Source organism: Parasteatoda tepidariorum, chromosome 12, assembly GCF_982258835.1.
Source record: "Parasteatoda tepidariorum strain Cologne lab strain chromosome 12, Ptep-v5.0, whole genome shotgun sequence".
NCBI lineage: Eukaryota > Metazoa > Arthropoda > Arachnida > Araneae > Theridiidae > Parasteatoda > Parasteatoda tepidariorum.
Window position 1 is genome coordinate 35,523,255 of NC_141766.1, and position 17,422 is coordinate 35,540,676.

The 17,422-nt window shown below is 29.9% G+C and overlaps 1 protein-coding gene across 1 annotated transcript in view; it reads right to left on the reverse strand.

The window, feature by feature from the left end:
* The window catches only part of LOC107439018 (zonadhesin), a 167,041-nt gene that overhangs the window by 134,116 nt on the left and 15,503 nt on the right, over positions 1-17,422 (reverse strand). Inside the window, exons 3-11 of the mRNA XM_087155985.1 lie at positions 16,977-17,111; positions 14,289-14,556; positions 11,917-12,032; positions 9,672-9,880; positions 7,902-8,443; positions 5,963-6,208; positions 4,710-4,945; positions 3,223-3,330; positions 453-597 (exon numbers count right to left, since the gene is read on the reverse strand). Of these exons, the coding sequence (XP_087012111.1) occupies positions 453-597; positions 3,223-3,330; positions 4,710-4,945; positions 5,963-6,208; positions 7,902-8,443; positions 9,672-9,880; positions 11,917-12,032; positions 14,289-14,556; positions 16,977-17,111 (2,005 nt within the window). The remainder of the gene's footprint in view (positions 1-452; positions 598-3,222; positions 3,331-4,709; positions 4,946-5,962; positions 6,209-7,901; positions 8,444-9,671; positions 9,881-11,916; positions 12,033-14,288; positions 14,557-16,976; positions 17,112-17,422) is intronic.

Consider the following 17,422-nt stretch of genomic DNA (forward strand, 5'->3'; position numbering starts at 1 on the left):
TACGGAGGCTAATTTTGATGATGCTCTTTCTATTTATTTATTGACATACGTAAGTTCTGTTATTGTATCAAGGATAAATTTTTTAGATAGCTAAAGGAAGGTATGTGCAAAACTTAAAAAATATTGCAGGCAAAAGATTTTGTAGATAAGTTTCGTTTTTTATTCATGTCAGTGGTTAATCTGCTTTAAAATGTATATTTTTTAAGTAAAACGTTGCTAAATACTTCCAAATAGCTAAAAAGTAGTCCTATAATAATGAAAATGTTTCTAGGCTATTGAGTAGTTTTAACATATTTTAAAATCACCAAGGATTGAAATTTTTTCTGGTGTCAAAAAATCAAACTAATTTAAATTTTTGTAGATTAGGTTTCATACGATATCTAATGAAAAACAAGACTTAAGTTGAAAAATATGTTTAAATATAGAAGCTTTCTTAAGAATATGAACTTTACCTAATGCTGATTCTTTGCATTCTATATCCTGATTATTCACGTGACAAGTTAGGGAACAATTTCCACATAAAGAAAGTCTGCATGGAGCGTAAGTGTAATAAGGACACTTTGATAGAGCTGACTCATCACATACGGGTACGGAAAGCTAGAAATATTCAAATATGTAATGTAAATTAAACATTTATATGCGTGTATAAGTGTAATAAGAACACTTTGATAGAGCTGACTCATCACATACGGGAACGGAAAGCTAGAAATATTCAAATATGTAATGCAAATTAAACATTTATAAGCATGTATAAGTGTAATAAGAACACTTTGATAGAGCTGACTCATCACATAAAGGAACGGAAAGCTAGAAATATTCAAATATGTAATGCAAATTAAACATTTATATGCATGTATAAGTGTAATAAGAACACTTTGATAGAGCTGACTCATCACATAAGGGAACGGAAAGCTAGAAATATTCAAATATGTAATGTAAATTAAACATTTATATGCGTGTATAAGTGTATTAAGGACACTTTTATAGAGTTGACTCATCACATACGAGAACGGAAAGCTAGAAATATTCAAATATATAATGCAAATTAAACATTTATATGCGTGTATAAGTGTAATAAGGACACTTTTATAGAGTTGACTCATCACATACGAGAACGGAAAGCTAGAAATATTCAAATATATAATGCAAATTAAACATTTATATGCGTGTATAAGTGTAATAAGGACACTTTTATAGAGTTGACTCATCACATACGAGAACGGAAAGCTAAAAATATTCAAATATGTAATGCAAATTAAACATTTATATGAGTGTATAAATATGCTTATAAAGTATTTGTTACCTAAGAAAATATTCATCTGTATAAGTTAAATGAAATGTTCACTTGTAAGTAAAAATATTGGTATGCATATCCTGACTTCTCCCTAGGAATAACAAAGGGCAGGGCGCTTCCTCAGAGTAAAGGGCACTTTGAGTTTTGAAAAGGCACTCACTTAACATTTTGGAAATTTATCAAAATGTGTAATATTATGTATTAACTAAATTTGATACTTAACAATTTTTAAATTACTTTCTTATACTATTTTCTGTACATATTTCAAAAAGTAATTCTCACTCATTATTAAAATAAGAGAAAGATTTATAGTCTATAAAGATGATTAAAGGCAAGCCAAAAGATAATCACTGTGCACAAATTTTTTTTCAAACAAAGTAAACTAAAAAAGAAATCATTATTAATAAATAACTTGAAACCTTTTTTTTTTTTTTTTTGGTAATTTAAGCTAAAAATTATGAGAGAAAAAAATTTAAAGATGTCATTTTCTTTTAAAAAAATTTATCAAAAAATAATTTCAAAATTTAAAATCACTTAAATTCCTTAATATAACTCCGAAAAAAGAGAAATTTAACCAGTTGAAAATAATTCTGGCAAAATAAACATTTGTAATGGTAATCAGAATTAAAACTATAAAAACATTTAATTTAGCCAGTGTGTAATTATTATTTATACAATTAATTATTTTTTTTTAAATGAATTATGCATATAAAGGCTGTATTTTTATAAGATGGCTGCTTATTTTTACAAATAGGGTGCATCAAAAGGCAGGCAGAGCTGGCCGCCCTTCAAAAAACTCTCAGGAAGAACACCGCATATCAACTAATATTGAATCAAATAATATTCTACAGTTGTAGTTAAAATTGTCCTTTTTAAATAAAAGGTATATTAAGCAATATACACTTATTGCCATAAAAATTGGCACACCTAAAAAGAATTGTTTTACATACGCAAGTATAACACTGATATATGTAAGTGATTAAAAAATCAAATAAAATCAGCACCCGGCTCTCTCCGACCACAGTGCTGACATAGATATCGTCGGTGGTAGACAAATCATGGGTTAGAGTCCCCCTGCCGTCATTCCAATCGTGGAAGATTTCGGTTGTTTTCCTCTCCGTGTAACGCAAATGCGAGTTAGTTCCATCAATATTAGTGCAATAATATCAAAAGACCTTCACTAAGTTAAAATTTCCCGCAATACTTGATCCAGGAATTCCCTTGTCTTCTGCATTGGCTTCCAAATTATAAGGCTAAGGCTCAAAAATTTGAGACGACTGTTCAACGGCAGTTATAAAATAAAACAAGCAGTGCTCGGTGCAAGCACACACAGCAAGAGTGTCACAAGAATTCCTCCTTGATGCTACCACCTTTCCCTGGCCTGCACGATACCCAGATTTGCCACCGAACAAACACATCTGGGACCACTTGGAACGGCAAATTGACCAGCTTCCGAGTTTAGTTGATTTAGTGCTGCTTTTACAGCAACTTTGGAACTAGATACTGCTGAGCATCAAGCAAAAAGCGACCCACTTTACTGTCCACACGTAAATTTTTTTCTAAAACTTATTTCTTTATATATTTCAGAATTTTCATTCTTTTTTTTAGCTTCTAATATTTTTGTGCTATTCAAATTTTAAAGCCATGTTTAAATGTTTAAATAGAATAGTAGTTATCGATTATAAGATCAACTGATGCATTCATTTACCATATCTCAGTCATATTACATTTTTTATAGATTATGTTACTGATTAGGCAATCTTCGAGATTAACATATAAATTATTGAACTATCATACTGTTAGTTAATTTAAACCGAGTAATGTATTTCTATTATTATTCCTCATAATATTAATTTATATATGGTTGGCACTTTGTTTATTGATTATTTTAAAATTTCAAACAACTGACTACAGTGTGATATTCTTACCTCATTAGAAGAGCAGGAATTTTCAGAAGGATTACTTATTTCAGGTGAAAGGAAAATATCTGCAGTGAAGCAAAATTTATCACACAATTCTGATTTCATTGTAACTGGCTATAGAGAATGCAGAGAGAAAAAAATTTACAATTTCAGAAAAATATTTACGGTAAAAAAGTTTAAGCATATTATGAGGAAAATTAATTATAGAAAATTAAACACGCTTTATGAGAAATTAATGTAAAATTATTATTGAATTGTTCGCAAAGTGATTTCATTTTTTCCCAACCAAAAACTTCCTTTTAATTTTTCAGTCAATTTCACACTTAAGCTGCATAATCATTATATATTTTGACAGCTGATACAGTAAGGCTTGTTTGTGAAAAAAAAGTTCTAAGGTTCTAGTAAAATAAGTTCTAGTTAAAAAAGGGTTCTACGCAGTAGTTTCTAATTGGAGCCTTTTCAAGTATGAAAAGTGAAAAGTAGAATTTTCAGCATATTTTTCTTTTTTACTATCGAAAAATGTATAAATGCTGTTCAAGCAAAGAAAAAATTATCCGATGGATGTGTATGGAGAAGATGTATTCGTTGTATTGGTCAGTGATAAAACTGATTTGAAACATTTCGATACGGCAAGCAAAATTTCGATCCAGCAAGCAAAATTTCGATTACGATGCACAATGATGCACCACGCCGTCTTAAGCTGACGAAGACAAAATGAAGGTAATAGTTGATGCAAACCTAAACAGCTCGTGAAGATCATGAGACATCAGATTTATCGAATTTGACCGTTCGTGATCATTTGCAAAGCCTTAGATTTAATCTCAAAGTTTGACATATGGATTCTTCAAGTTCTTACGGAAAGAAATTTGTGCCGTCACATTGACGTCTGTGATTTAATTATCAAATATCAAGAAAATTATCCATATTTAAAGCGCATGATCACCTAAGACGAGAAACGGTTTGCCTATAACACTGTTCTGTACACAGTTCTGTACTTCTGTGCAGTCAAAAATCCCTTGAATCAGTTCTTTGCCAGCAAAGAAAAAAATTTTATGCCCCTGGAATTATGCTACTTCCAGAAAAAAATGGCAAAGGTTATTGGATCTGAATGGACAATATATGATTCAATTAAATATTTATTCACTATAATAATGTAAGTCTGTCATATTTTTAAAAAAATTAATTTACTTAAAGAACAACCCAATAATATAAGTCGATCAGTTGCAAAATTGCTCAGCACCATGCAGAATTTTTTTACCCACTTGAATTGAAAATAACTTGTTTACAAACAGGCTTTCATTCTGCTCTGTATTTTTTACAGACTACGAAAATAACTTAGATTACAAACAGTCATACATTTTGCTCTATTCTTTACAGGAAGCAAAAGTACCTTCAATTGCAGAAGTTATTTCATTTAGAAAAATTAGAATGGTACGAGATTTGCAACTGGACGTCTCATATGATGATATTAAATAAAATAGAAAAAAAAATACTTGAAAATTCGAATGCATCTCAAAATCATCAGGTTGGACATTCCATATCTGATTTGTGTAAGTGGTAGGTAAATCGGAAGGAGACAAGCATGTTCTCGGAAGAGTTTTTAGAAATGTTTCTTCCTGATTATAAAGAACTGATTGAATTCTACGTCCAGCATCTAAAACATTTCGAATCTCTTCTTCATTTCCACACTCGTAAGCACATCCAGATGAATAACTGTTCTGATATGTCGCTGTAATAAATAAAAAAAGAATAACAATTATTTTTTATTTTAGGTACCAGAAAGTTTATAAATTCAGACTCTCTCTAAAAGTGCCAAAAAATAATGTAATTTAAATAAAAACGAATGGAATTACTTTTTAATTTCAGATACCAGAAAGTGTATAAATTCATACTCTTTCTAAAAGTGCCAAAAATAATTTTAATTTAAATGAAAAAGAATGGACTAAATCAAAAAACAAGGTGAATAAAGAATAAATGAAAGTGCAGAAATGAGCATACTATAGTTTCAGTTCTTTAAACAAGAACCTTTCTCAATGTCTAAACACCAAATGATGTTTGAAAAGTAAAAAGACAAACACGAGCAAAGTGATTTAACCAATAGGAACAGAGGACCAAGTTTGAACTAGATAATAACAAAAGGATCTAAGGATCTATCTGACGGCAAGGGGACTCTAACACACAGTCCGTCTACCACTGAGGATATTTTGCGTCATCTTTGTTGTTGGTTCAAGCTGGCTGCGGAATTCGTATCGAGCAGTCATTGCTGGGATTCGAACCCAGTTACTTCATTGGGAGACGAGTGTTTTATCCCTTGAGCCAACACGAAGCACCCGACAGTTTTATCGTGCATTCGTCTCTATTATAAACACGGGAAGTCTACGGCTATTGGGATTCGAACTCACGACTACTAGGATATGGACCGACACCCTACCAGCCAAACTTTCCCTGCCTCCAAATTGTTTTACAACACCTGATTGATAGAATGTGGCAATAATGGCTGTTCTTACTTTCCTAACCCGCTAAATATGCACAAATCGAGTATATAGGCGTCAGGATCTTGCTAAATATAATATTTTACATTAGGAACTAAGACATGTTTCCTATATTTATGTAAACTTTCCTTTTTTAACTTATAGAACTCAGTTAGAAAGATACAATTGTATGATGTAATTAATGTATAAGAGAATTATTCCTTGGTTAGACACATAATTTATGTGAATATAAAAAATGAAACAATTCAAATTACCTCTGTTTGAAGTTGAGAAACTTTCTCTATTTGCTCCTCTGAATTCTTCGGAATTATAAGATACACAAAGGTTCTTTTCAGAATCAATAAGAAATTTTTGTTTTGTATTGAAGGGTATTAAATTTAAATCCAATATATCAGCTCCGTAATTTTCTAGGCTTTGGTGGATATGACGCTTTTCCCACTTCCAGAACAGCATATCAATATACGCATGCAGAGAATAATAGATTGGATCAAAAGGACTGTCTAGAAAATTTAAAAAATATATACTTTTAATTCAATAAAACCAAAACACGAGTATTAAACAGTGTGACTGGTGATTGTATTATATACTCTCTCTGCCATATAACAACTGTGTCAGATGGATATATTTCGCGAATTGTATACATTAATTAATATGATTCAATCGTGTCTCCTGAATATCAATATTTGCATGTAGAGAATAATAGATTGAATCACAAGGACTATCTAGAAAATTTTAAAGAAATATATACTTTTAATTCAATTAACTAAAACATGAATATTATACAGTGTGACATGTGATTGTATTACATTACTATCTAGAAAATTTTAAAGAAATATGTACTTTTAATTCAATTAACTAAAACATGAGTATTATACAGTGTGACATGTGATTGTGTGACATGTAACAACAGTGTCAGATGGATATATCTCGTGAATTCTATGCATTAATTAATATGATTCAATCGTGTCCCCTGAATATCAATATTCTCATATAGAGAATAATAGATTGGATCAAAAAATTTTAAAGAAATATGTACTTCGCTTTATTGTACTGCTTTTAAATCATTTATAACTCAAAAAATCAGTATGTAACATCTGCTATACAGCAGTTCTCACTCTGTTTATCAAAGTTTCTGCTGAAAAGTAATTTTTTACGCAAAGGAAAAAATTATATATAGTAGTTTGAGTTGTATCCAATGCTCTTATTTGCTAAAAACTAAGTATAAAAAATAAATAAAATATGTCAGTAACAGCAAAATGAAAATTTAGAGATATTCCTATGCTAATTTATTTTTCTCTATTATTACATAATAACTATTTCTAACGAATAATTAAACAATGGCATTTATTTGGACGCAAAAGCTATCGTAAAACTTTATTAATGCAAAATCATTGTAAATTGACAAATGAATTACACTGATTTTGAATTTTACAGCACCGTTGCAACTGAAGTTCTTGGAGGTATACATTCGCATATTTTGTTTACAACTAATTTATTCTTTGACACATTATCCAGGGTGTTCCGCAATCCTCACCGTCAATATGTATTTACGTTTTTTTTTTCTTTAATCATTGTCAAAAATGAAGTTAAAATTATTTACCCATTAGAAATATCTCAAATTAACGCAGTGACAAAACAAAAACGTTGTCAAGATTTAGATAAATTATTATTGAGGAAATTGTGATTAAAGTTCTAAAAATCTCCTCGATTGGTAGAGGACATTAAGATGAGGTTGAAAGCAATAATCGCTACTTATAAACATTAAACTGGCTTAAATATTTTTATCCCATCTTCCTCACTAGTAATTTGGCAGATTTCGATCACGTTGTTTTTTTTTTCTATTTAAGTTTATTTATTTTTTTCAGGGATTCTTAAAATATACGTTATTGCCCATGATTACGAAACATCATGTATACATATCAATGATTGGAATAGTGCTTAGTTGGCTTCTACGGAAAGAAGCATTGGTGCTTTGCAAGCTTTCTCTTTATGTATTTTTTCTTAATTAATAGTTTATTGTTATTATGATCCTGTCACGTGATTGATCTTCAACTCTTTGCACCTAGATACACTGTTCTTATTCACCAATCATCTCCCATTAATGTAATATTGTTTATCCTTACCATACAATTAATAAATGACAGATAAAGTATTTTTTATGGAATCAAAATGAAAACACAAAATTAAACTTACTGGTAGTTTCCATATCCCCTCCTATAAAATTATGCAAATAACTAGAAATTCCTTGAAGCGCTGTCGTGAATTTCATAAAATCTGGTTTTGTTAAAGCTAAAGCTAGATCTATCATAGTTGGTGAATTTCCGTTTGTTTTTACTTTTCTTGTAATGCAAGGTGTCCAAGCAATTTCGGTATTTGGAATGAAACGTTCTTGACAACCATTTTCATTGCAATGTGCTGACCCAAAGAAATCTGGTCTCCAAATTATTGAAGATGATAAATTACCAGCATCCAAAGAAAAATCAAAATAAGGAATGGTGATGGAACAATTCCATTCTTGCAAATGTCTCTCAACAGTTCTAAGAAAGTATCGATTCCAGAATAGGAAATATTGAGGAGAGTTTGCGTGCATCACGTGGGTAACATATAAATTTCTGAAAGATGTCCACAAACTTTTATCCTTTCCTTCATAGAGATGAGATATTGCTTTTTGGTATTCAAGGCGTTCAGCATAGCTCAGGTCACGAATTTCTCGGCGTATGTTCAGAGAGGGACAACTAAGAAGAAAATAATAAAAATGGGATATTAACTTGTCTATCACCTCCAAAATCCTTCGAAAAATTAGAATCAAAATAGATTCAAAAAATTTTATTATATCTTAGCACCAAAAATGGTTGCAACTACTTTACACCAAAAGTGGTGCAATGAAACAAACTCTTGGTGTATCAAACATCATGGACAATTCTTAGTTTTGTTAAACGCCTGGAATGTTCTTATATATTTCAGTTCGTGTTCAGTAGTTGCCACCATTTTTAGTGTTCAGTAACACTAAAACTTATAAGTTATAACAGATGTATAAAAATTTTCACTAAACTGTAACTATATTTATTCACTAAACTCCATAAAGAGAGATGAAAGAAGAAAAGAAATCGAAAAAATGAAAAATAAGAAAAAGCTTTAAATATAAACAGAGTAGAAAAATTTTTCCTCGAATATTAAAGCTTATTGATATAATTCCTAGAGTATACTCTTTTAAACATAAAGGTTATTTTTTAACCCGAAATCATAAAGGAAAATAATTTAATTTTTAAACCAAAATTTTTTGCATATTTATATGCCTTGAAACGCCATCTTTATGGTTATAAAGTGATAGTTATAAATTTCATTGTAAGTTTCAATAACTAAACGTTTCTTCATAAAATATTCAAATTGAACTACCCCATAAAAAAAAATTTCTTATTGATTTTCAAAATTATCTCCTTATCTTAATTGTTATCATACTTCCTTGTTTTTTTTTTTTCATGTTTTGCAATAAAAAGCAGAAAAATGAAATGAAATAAAATAAATGCCCTACAGAATTTTGATAACAAAAGAAGCGATAAAAGTACTGTGTTTATTTTTATGTCCCGTCTTATTATTCTTTTAAAATATATTCGAGTAAAATAAACATTATAATTTGACTTATACTTGATCTAATAATCGGAAAGAATTGTCAATGGATAGAAACTGAGGTATGTAGAGAATTTACAAATTGGCATTGTTGTGCACATAAATATGAATACAACTAATATATTTTTTTTTAAAACTTAGGTTTAACTCTTAGGACTAATTTAGGACTAATAGATCAAAATTAATGCAGAACTCTATTTACATGAATCGAGTGATAATTTAATAAACATGAATGTATCTTAAGGCTAATATAAATGAATTTATTGATAGCTTAAATATGGAAGCCCCGATTATATCAATCGATGTTCAAAATTTCTGAAATGGTAGTCAACTTACGTGCATGAGATATGTTCATCTAAACATTCACATTTGTCGCATCCAAATGAAAATTCTGATCCAGGACTATATAGAGATATTCCTGTATGGCAAACTTTTGATGCTATCATTCCACAGCCTTCAGGGGGACATTTTATTCCTGGATAATAGCCTAAGACTTCCACATTTTCATCATGACACAAAACTTGGCAATTTTTCATTGTTTCAGCCTGCATATAGTATATAGATAATTGGAAAATGTCTTAGTTATGTTCACACACTGATAGCTGAAATCAGTCTTTACAGTAGTAACATGTTAAAATGCGAAATATCTAAAGAATACTAGATACCGAAATCAGTTTTTACAGTAATAACATGTAAAAATGAGAAATGTCTGTAGAATACTAGAAGCCGAAATCGGTTTTTACGGTAGTAACATGTTAAAATGTGAAATGTCTAAGGAATACTAGAAGCAAAAATCAGTTTTTACAGTAGTAATTTGTTAAAATGTAAAATGTCTAAAGAACACTGATGGAAGCCGAAATCAGTTTTTACAGAAGTAACATATAAAAATGAGAAATGTCTAAAGAATACTAGGATCCGAAATCAGTTTTTACGATAGTATCATGTTAAAATTTGAAATGTCTAAAGAACACAAGAAGCTGAAAACGAAATGTCTAAAGAATAGAAGCCGAAGTCAGTTTTTAAAGTAGTAACATGTTAAAATGTGAAATGTCTAAGGAGTATTAGAAAGTCGAACTCAGATTTTCGAATAGTAACATGCTGAAATGTGAAAAGTCTAAAAAGCGCTAGAAGTCGAGATCAGTTTTTACAGTACTAACATGTTAAAATGTGAAGAGTCTAAAAGCATTCATAATTCTACGTTTTTAAGAGGAGATTAAAAAAAATCGAAGTTTGAACCTAATGTCGGCTATTCAGAGTAACGTTTAGTTAGAACCCGTACTTACTACATGTATGGCAGTAAATAACCAATCGGATCCAGCGCTCGAATCCCCAGATCAATGAAAGCGAATTGATTAATCACTGAATTAATAAATAAGCATATCTAGTGTCTAGTCACCGAGCCTATGAATAAACTAAATCAGTGAATCAATGAAAGAGCGGATCAAGGAATTAGTGATTATTTGACCTGAATTATTCATTAGTTGGCAGGTTTATTGATTCGTTAGCCCACTAATTCACTATTTTATTAATTCACCGACTCATTGTTCCCTCTGATTCATCAACTCGCTCATTCTATGATTCTATGATCTTACTCGATATTTTGTTTACTCGTTGATTCGTTACTTCGTTTAATCGTTGATTCGAGGGTATTTAATTCACTGATTAACTCTTTAAAATATTGGTTTTTCAATTCACTTATTTATCAATATTCCCATTCAACAATTGACTGATTTATTGATTCACTTATTTTTAAAAAATTAGCCGATTTATTTATCGTTTTGTTCAGTCGTATTTTTCTACCTTTATACCTATTTTATTATGAGTAATTTAGTTACGAACTGTTACACGTATAGTAAGAACATATTTACAGTAAGCCAGATTTTGATTCGGGTCTTTCCTATACTGTAAAAAAATTTCTAAAAATAAAGAAAGAAAACCGAGAATTTTAGTAAAAGTACATAAGTGCTTGTTTAAACGCACATAACCCAATTTCACGTAAACAGATTTACAAAAAACGCAGTGTTCCCGAATATTTCTCCAAAAGTATTTTCTTTCAGATATTTCAATGTATATTGTTGTTTATTTCATAGCCAGGTAATCACCCATGAGCGTGGTGGGTAGAGGCTTCGCCTACTACGTCATCGAGTTGGGTTCGTCGACCCCTTTTAAAAGCTGGTTACTTGATTGATTAGCACGTTCTTCGATCATGCCTTTGTCCTCCAATCGTCCCCACTCTTATATAATATCTCTGTCGGTTAAAGAACCGAAAATGTCTGCAAGTCGGGAAATATTTACTGATTTTTACAAGCTTCATTTGTGAAAATTTACTAAACCTTCTGTGAATATTTTTCTGTTTTTCTTAGGAAGATTTTCCGTTTTCAATTCTCTTTAATTTTACATGATACTCCTAATAAAAGATTTTCAGTAAATTCTCATGTAAAATAGTCACGTCTCCGTAGTAAGAAAACGGAATTGGGAATGATTATGTGTGCTTCGCAATATCACTAGAAATTATGCTTAAAAATGGATTTCGGCTGTTTAGAGTAACATATTTAATTAAATGTTTAAAAATTTGTATTACCTGGCAAATTACATCGTGTAAATCTCCTATCTTCATACGGTAACAGCAAGTTCCTTGTAAGCATGACGAAGAACACTCCTCAAAAGTCGTGAAGGTTGAACCATTTTCAAAACAGCCTAAAAAGTTTTGCTTGATTAATAGTGATGAGATTGGCTCATATTGAACGGAAATCTGGCTCAATTTCACATCGTAATTAAGGTTCTAACAAATTTAAACCATCTAAATTATTCAACACGCAAGAAGGGAAAATTTTTCGAAGAGTGTAACGTGTAGCGCAGAATGTTGTAGCATTTTTCTTTTAACCTCTTTAAGAATTAACTAACAGCTCCAAATGTCTACACTATTTTTGACAAGAACTCACAAAATATATATTAAAGGTATCTTGCATACGTATTGTTAAAATAGTAAATCGGAGGAAAATTAAATGCGTAGTATTTTCTGCTTTCATGAAAATATTTATTTTAAGAAAATGCTAATTAATGTATATGAAAGCAATAATTTTTCCAACATTTTAACCAGTACATTCCTTTTTTTCGATGCATGTTTCATTTAAACAATGGTGATACCTTATTTAATCTATAAATTCTTTTAAAACTATTTGTTACATGCATTCTAAAATCACCCATTAAAGATGGCGTTTGGGGAGTTCGCTGTATTATTCAATTTATGTATGATACATTATTATGACTATTTTTTTTTCATTTTATAGTTTTTAGTTATAATTCTTTGAGATTCTTTTAAAAATTATTTGTCTTATCTGAGGAACTAGAATAATACAGAAAAAAAGTGGAACATTTTTATTTATTTATTAAAACTGCTTCCATTAGTGTTTCTTTTTTATCTATTTTTTTTTATTTCGACTACTTTTCCCATTAATCTATTAAGATCATTTTTTTTTTTTTCGGTTTTGAGTACTTTTCCTACTGGTTCATTAAATATTGGGGAATTTTAAGCTCTTAGATTAGGAAAAACAAAACAAAAATCGCCGTTGGATTAAAGGGATTTACTCTTCAAAAGTTTTGCATATTTAGGGATTTGCTTTATTACCCCCCCCCCTCCAAAAAAAGTAATAAATAAAGTGATATATTGAAAAAATATTTGTATTCGGTGGAGAAAGCGAAATTGTTTTTTTTTTTCAATTGATTCATAATCTTCTAAAAATAATCAAAAAAAAATTATATGAAGAATTTTAATAAAATAATAAACAGTAATAATTTAAAAATACCATTTTGAAATCAGAAATTGTTTTAAATGCTAAAAACAAAAAAATGCTGGGGGAAAATTAAATTAAAATTAGGATAATTTTAATTCAAATTAGCAATAAATTATTAATATTACAGTAAAATATTTTCATTTATATCAAAAATCAAAAACATAACTGTTTTAAAGTTTTCGCATTTTGATTTATTTTTAAATGGCTCGCAGAAGATTTGTGAACAAGCTATACGTTATTAAGAAATGATGCATGCAACATCACAAATTAGGTTAAAAAAATATATTCATAATAAAAATTCGATGCATGTATTAAAAAAATTTTCAAAAACGTGCCTTGAACCATCTTAAAAAAGGGATCTAAGACTTTGAAACAAATATTCAACTTACATAATAAATATTGATGCATGCAACATCACAAATTAAGTTAAAAAGATATATTCATAATAAAAATTCGATGCATGTATTAAAAAAATTTTTAAAATTTATCTTGGACCATCTAAAAAAAGGGATCTAAGACTTTGAAACAAATATTCAACTTACATAATAAATATTCCCAAGATACTGAAGTGATAAGATATTACTTAATTAAAACTTCATTCACTTCAAAAGTATACAAATTGGAACTTATATCGAACAAACAAGACGCGCTTTAAAATTTAAACTTAAGGAACACGATAGATATGTCCGCTATCAAGAATGTGAGAAATTATTAATTGCTGCGCATTGTTGGAATCTTGGGCATAAATTCAATTTTGAAAATGCCAAAATTATTTCCACCCCAGTCACATCAGCTCAACTTGATGTGCTGATTCCTTTATTAATGACATTAGTTCCTCACCACCTCTCCATAGCGCTTGGAAATGCATTTTACTCTGATTTGGGCATCTCAGCCACTGTGGTTTTTCTTGTTCCATTTTTCATCTTTTTTCTCTCATGACTACTGTGGTTTTTCTATTTTTTGTTCCTCGTGTTAATTTTTCTATTTTTTTGAAATTCAACGTTATTGAATTTCAAAACACTTTTGTTTCTCCTCATTCACGTCTGTCAAGTCTTGAAAAGGGGCGCCTTTTTTGGAGCGCTTGAAACATTTTGGCTGTTATTTCAAATTTGTATATTTTTGAAGCGAGTGAAGTTTTTAATCAAGCAATTCAGCTTACCTGTTTTTGTTGATTTACACTGATTTGAGTAGGAATCAAAGAACCAAATAGACTGATTATGATTGCAGTTATTTCCTGTTCTAGTAGGAGTGCAACTAGTAATTGATTGTTCACACAATGGACCTGAAAATCCATTTGGACAATCACATTGAACTGAATGGCTTCCAAGAGAATTCATACAAGCCCCACCATTCAAACAAGTATTTTCATTACATTGAAGTTCACAGTGAGATGAATGGAAAGATGTATAGCAATTTATTCTATGATTCTGAAGGGGAAAAAATATGTCTTTTAAATAATGAGATTGACAAATCAAAAAGTGTTAAAGTTATTTAATTAATTATAATTGATTATCGCTAATTAAACTTTTATTGAAATTCTTTTTTAAAAGAAAAAGACTAAGTTCAATATAAATTTGTATACACTGAGGATAAATATTTTAAAGACAAGCACACTGTAAAAAATTGATGCTTAAATGTCATGAAGCGTCCCTCATTTTTGACGAAACCGTTTCTTGCTATATGCTACGAGTGAATATTTCGTCAAAGTGTCGAAATAATTATCATGGAAACGAATTTCGTCGAAATTAAAGAAATATTTTGTTATTCGATTTTTTTACCAAAAAAGTCGTGGTGCACAAAGTATCTAACTTTTCTAATAATCTCTTTATCGTGGGCACCATATAAGAGGATTAATGTCACCCTGACAACACAAGACACAAGTCAAAATTCTTAGTTTTTCCATCAAAACATTTTGATGGTTTATGTTAGTTTCAGTGCAATTCATGATGGTCCAACATCATTTGATGGTCACCATCATCCAACATTTTCCATTATGCATGATTCATGGAATTTTTTAATACACCAACAGACTTCCATCATTCCATGATGGAAAACGCTACTTTAATGCTATGATGGTTAACCATCAGGAGAAGTTTGATTCTTATCGACCAATAATCCATGATAATTCGTGGTGGTCAACGATGGTTCCAACTATTCCATTTTTATGATTGTTTAATGGGAATTCTTGCTGGTTCTCAGGAATATAACATCAAAACAGTTTGGGTCTTTTATGTTGGACCATCATAAATCTGTCCGAATTCCTACATTAAGATGATGGTTGTTCATGATCGTTCCAACATTTAATTTCTAAGATACTGTGATGGAAATTCGTGATGGTCCATAATGGTACAACAATGCATTTTTATTGATGGGTTAATAATATTTATTGTTGGTTCAGCAGGAATATACCATCAAAATATTTTTTTAAATGTTGTTCCATCAAAAATTAGTCCGAATTCATACATTGGGGTGATGGTAGTTCAAGATCATTCCAACATTTGATTTCTACCATGTAGCAAAAAGACTTGATTATAGCATAAGAACTTTATTTTCGATCGTCTATTATTCTAGTTTCGCCACATGACCAAATTACTTTTATAATTAACGAAATATAGCTCAAGGAATGATATAATAGGTAAATTTATTGATTTAAAATATTTCTGTTCCCTGTAACCTTTTTTCTAATGACAGTTGATCAAAGGAAAAAATATTGGTTAATTAATTTGAAATCAGTACTTGAGTTGAACAATATTTTGAATCATTTGATTCGAATAACGCGAGTCACCATTGTTTGTTTACGTCACTTTATTTGCATCACTGATCCGAATCACTTTATTCGAATAGAGATCTGAATCACTTGAATTGAATCAGAGTTAAAAATCACTGGGCTCAAATCAGTGATCATCATCACTTGTTTGGAACAGTAATTTGAATCACTTGATTTAAATAAGCAATCCGATGGTTTGATACGATTCAGCGACCCATATCACTTAATTTAAACCACTCTTTTGAATCAGTTGTTTACTTTTACAGATCACTGATCCGAATCACATGATTTAAATCAGTGATACAACTCACTTTATAGGAATTCTTCGACGGACTTGCTTGATACATATCACTTGATTAGGATAATGGTTTAAATCGCGTGATTCGAAGCACCAAACAACTGATCTGAATAGTTATTTGAATTAGTTTATTCAAATCACTGATCCGAATTCCATGATTTGAATCTCTAATCTGAATCACTGATCCAAAAAGTAATTTGAATCACTTGGTTTCAATCTAATCACCTGAATTAAATTAGTAATCCAAATCACTTGATGAATAATTTTTTTGAATATTAATTTGAATCATTCGATTTAAATCATTGTGGTGAATCATCTGATTCAAGTACCTATCCCGAATCACATGATTTGAATCACTTATCCAAATCACTTCATTCGAATCATTGATCCGAATCACATAATTCAAATCATTAATCCGAATCACTTGATTCAGATCACTGATCTGAATACTTTATTTGAATATGAGATCTGAATTACGTGATTCAAATAAGTGATTCAATAATCAACGATCAATAAAAATATGAATAACAAGCATTTATTATCATTTTTATTATCTAGGATAATAAATATGTATTCTTGATTGCCTTTTGTCTGCTATAATGGTTAAAAACTATATTTTAAAAAAAAATCGCGAAAGATATAAGTTTTAATAAATGTCTAGTCTTGAATGAAGTTCGTTCTTTGTAATGATTTTATATTATTAAGATAAAGATTTCCGTTTTTTGTTTGATTTTAAAAATGGTTTGAGAATATTTTTTCTGAAAAAAAAATTTTATATTTACCTCACACCTGCATGTTGTACATGGATCTGGATACCATATATCTCCATTAGCATAAAATATGCCTCCTGATTGGCAGTGTTGAATAACTCCACACTGGCCGGATAAAGAATTTACTTCTAACTGTAATTCTGTATTCTAAAATGACAAAATTGATTACCAAAAAACCCATCAAAATGTATAAATATTTTAAGCGTAGTTATCGATAACCACAAATAAATGAGTATACGCTACCTGAGTCAACACATCCACACGGTTTTTTATAAATAGTCCGATCTGACCACTATGAAGGTAAACCAATTTATAAAAGAGTCATTTAATAGAAAATCTAGTAAAAATAAAAAAGTGGTAGCAAATATATGGCTAATTTTTTTTAAAATTTTATGAATATTATTGGTTTGTCTCATTTACTTGTCAACCCCTACAGATTCGATTCTCAAATATATATG